Genomic DNA, 3,285 nt, shown 5'->3' on the forward strand with positions numbered 1-3,285 from the left:
AAATCCTTGTTGCTTCGATTTAAGGATTGATAGTATTTATCTCTCAGCTCACTCAAAAAACTTTGATGCGTTTCCTGTCAGTGTGGACATTCCCCCTAACTCCGCAAAAGTGATCACATTATCTGGTATTCCAACAGCAGTGGGACCAGTTACAATTCCAGGATGCACAGTTCACTGCTTTGGTGTAATCACTGAACATGTTTTCAGGGATGTTGACAATCTGCTTCTTGGAGCAGCACAAGGACTTGTATTTTCTGACCCTTTCAGATCCTGTGGATCTGCAAAGCTACGACATGTATTTGTTCCTAACATTTCAGTTGTACCGCCATTGCCCCTCCTTGTGGCTAATGTTGTTGGTGGTGATGGTGCAATTATTCTATATGAAGGTGAAATTCGTGAGGTGTGTATAAATTTTGCAAATGCTGGCACAGTTCCAATAGAACAGGCACATGTCTCGCTCTCTGGAAAGAATCAAGATGCTGTTATCTCGATAGCAGATGAAGCTTTACAGTCTGCTCTTCCCTTGAAACCTGGGGCACAAGTGACTCTGCGTGTGACTTTAAAAGCTTGGCATGTGGGACCAACGGATTCTGACAATGCTGTTAGTAGTGGGAGGAACGCTGTAAGTAACACTGGAAGACCAAAAGACGGAACCAGCCCGTCATTGCTTATTCACTATGCAGGTAGTCATTTCTTCATTGACGTGTTTGTCTGATGTATCTTTCTTTTGCAATGCTTCATGTAGCCTCACGATGACTATAACTAAAAGCATTTGTGTATTCATATTTTTTGCAGGGCCGTTGTCTAACAATGGGGATTCCCAGGAAAAAGAATCTGTCCTGCCACCGGGGAGACGTCTTGTTGTTCCCTTACAAATTTGTGTTTTGCAAGGTTTGTCTTTTGTGAAAGCTCGTTTGCTTTCCATGGAGATCCCTGCACATGTGAGTGACAACCTTCGGGATGAAGACATTGAAAGAGAGAGCAATACAGACAGCCTTGTCAAGATCAATCCCTTTAGGGGAAGCTGGGGACTACGGTTTCTTGAACTTGAGTTATCTAACCCAACAGATGTTGTTTTTGAAATTAGTGTCTTCGTTCAGCTGGAAAACTCTGCCAAGGAAGATGATTCTTCACCAGTGCAAGATTCTCCAGAGTATGAATACCCAAAAACAAGAATCGACCGGGACTATTCTGCTAGGGTACTGATTCCATTGGAACATTTTAAGCTACCGGTTCTTGATGGTTCATTCTTTACAAAGGACCCTCCGCCCGGTAGCCCTTCAAGTATTAGAAATCCGAGCTTCTCAGAGAAGAACACGAAAGCTGAGATAAACACATTGATCAAGAATCTCATTTCGAAAATAAAAGTCCGGTGGCAATCAGGAAGGAACAGCTCAGGAGAACTGGACATCAAGGATGCAATTCAGACAGCTCTCCAGACAACAGTGATGGATGTTTTGCTCCCAGATCCGCTAACATTTGGTTTCAGACTGGTCAGAGACAGTCTGGAGACGGACTCTGAGACAAAGGCTCAGTCTCCATTTCCAAAGGGATCTGTTCTGTCACATGAAGTCACTCCTATGGAGGTTCTGGTTCGCAATAACACAAGCGAAGCTATCAAGTTGAATCTAAGTGTTACTTGCAGAGACGTAGCTGGACAGAACTGCACTGAAGGAGCTGTTGCCACTGTCCTCTGGGCTGGTAATATCCCTGACGTTAAGTAATAAAAGTTCTGTAACATAGATTTTTGCTGCCATTATAGCCGTTTGTAGAAGGTGGGCTTATACATGTCCGTGACTTCTTTTGTCAGGTGCTCTTTGTGGAATCTCAATGGAAGTTGCGCCGCTGCAAGAAGCAAGACACTGTTTTTCACTCTACTTCCTTGTTCCAGGAGAGTACACGATGGTAGCAGCAGCTGTTATTGAAGACGCTAACAATGTACTCAGAGCACGAGCACGAACCGCATCTCCAAACGAACCCATCTTTTGTCGTGGACCGCCTTTTCATGTCCGTGTTGTTGGAGGCGCACTGTGATCCGTTTTTACCCATCCAAATCTGGTTTGGGTATTTTACTATGTTTGTTGAGAATCAAGTTTAAAGTTCTGGTTCAAGTAATGGGTCTTATATATCATATGCTTGTGTGTGGGTTTCTGTGTCTCTCTTTTTTTTGCCTTGGAGCATCATATGATCATCATGCATATTCTGTATGGCTTTTTTTTTCTTTTTGGAATTTTATGGCCTCAGTTCTGAGACCTTTCTTCTCAAAGTAAATTGTTTGTACTCTGCTCAGTAAGTTCAGTTTTCAATGATAAAAGAACGATTATACCATCCCATAGCAATTACCCTAACTTCCACCTCTACAAATAAATTACCATTTATTGAAATAGACACTTAAATTCCCCTAAGCTCGTATATTTGTAATGCAATTTTTTCTTCAACATTTAAATGGCCTTACGGATTATGCAATAAATTGGAAATTCATACTATTATTTATCTTTAAAAAACTTTTAGGATTGTTATATATATTTCTTTTTCAGATTATGGTGGCACAAAAAAGTTCCTTTGGCTGAAACATCTGGCGGTTTTCTAAGAGGATTGTCCTAGTGACCTTTTTCTACTGCGTTTTTCTATCTGAATTAGTACAATGCAAAAAATTTTTTTTGTTAGGGGCTTAATTGAAGGAGAGAAATAGAGAATCGAATTTGGTTTCATTTTGTTGTTGACTTGTTGTAACAATAACATGCTTTCCTGAGGTTGTGAATAAATTTAGTCAAGTACTGCTTACTACGTACTGATAATATGTTAATAGCGATTCATTTATGTAAATATATGAATTCTTTTATATATAAAGTGTTAATACTTTAGTAATTATATTCGAATATTGCTAGATTTTATTGGGTGGGCTTAGACTTCTCCTAAATTTTATCCTTCCAAATAATTGTAGTCAACTAACTAATTTATTACATATATAAATTTATAATTGATGGTCTTTTCATTTACCACTTCGTCGGTTACAGATTTTTTTAAACAAAATTTTAAAAAATTATTTCAACAATTACCCTATGAGATTAACTCACTAGTTATTCCCACCACTTTAACAAGATACATAAAGGAAAAATAATAATTATTCCCTATTTTCTTACAAGTTACACCTCAGCTACATTTTAGTTATCGTGAATTTGTGGGAAAGCGACCAAGCTGGTTATAAACCTACAATATAGTTCTTGTAATACATTATTTCCTTCATATTCGTCAATTATATTGAAAGAAGGCTTTACAGTCTGC

At 38.8% G+C, this 3,285-nt stretch overlaps 1 protein-coding gene across 3 annotated transcripts in view; it reads left to right on the forward strand.

Annotated features, from left to right (window-relative positions):
• The window catches only part of LOC104705370 (trafficking protein particle complex II-specific subunit 120 homolog), a 6,391-nt gene extending 4,061 nt beyond the window's left edge, over positions 1 to 2,330 (forward strand). Inside the window, exons 9-11 of one of the 3 annotated variants that reach the window (XM_019228215.1) lie at positions 126 to 683; positions 796 to 1,701; positions 1,811 to 2,330. In XM_019228215.1, coding sequence (XP_019083760.1) covers positions 126 to 683; positions 796 to 1,701; positions 1,811 to 2,034 — 1,688 coding nt within the window. In that variant the 3' untranslated portion in view covers positions 2,035 to 2,330. Of the gene's footprint in view, positions 1 to 2; positions 684 to 795; positions 1,702 to 1,810 lie in introns of all 3 variants that reach the window. The other 2 variants (XM_010421357.2, XM_010421356.2) reach the window with 2 other exon arrangements.

The sequence above is a fragment of the Camelina sativa genome, chromosome 8 (genome assembly GCF_000633955.1).
Source record: "Camelina sativa cultivar DH55 chromosome 8, Cs, whole genome shotgun sequence".
Classification (NCBI taxonomy): Eukaryota; Viridiplantae; Streptophyta; class Magnoliopsida; order Brassicales; family Brassicaceae; genus Camelina; species Camelina sativa.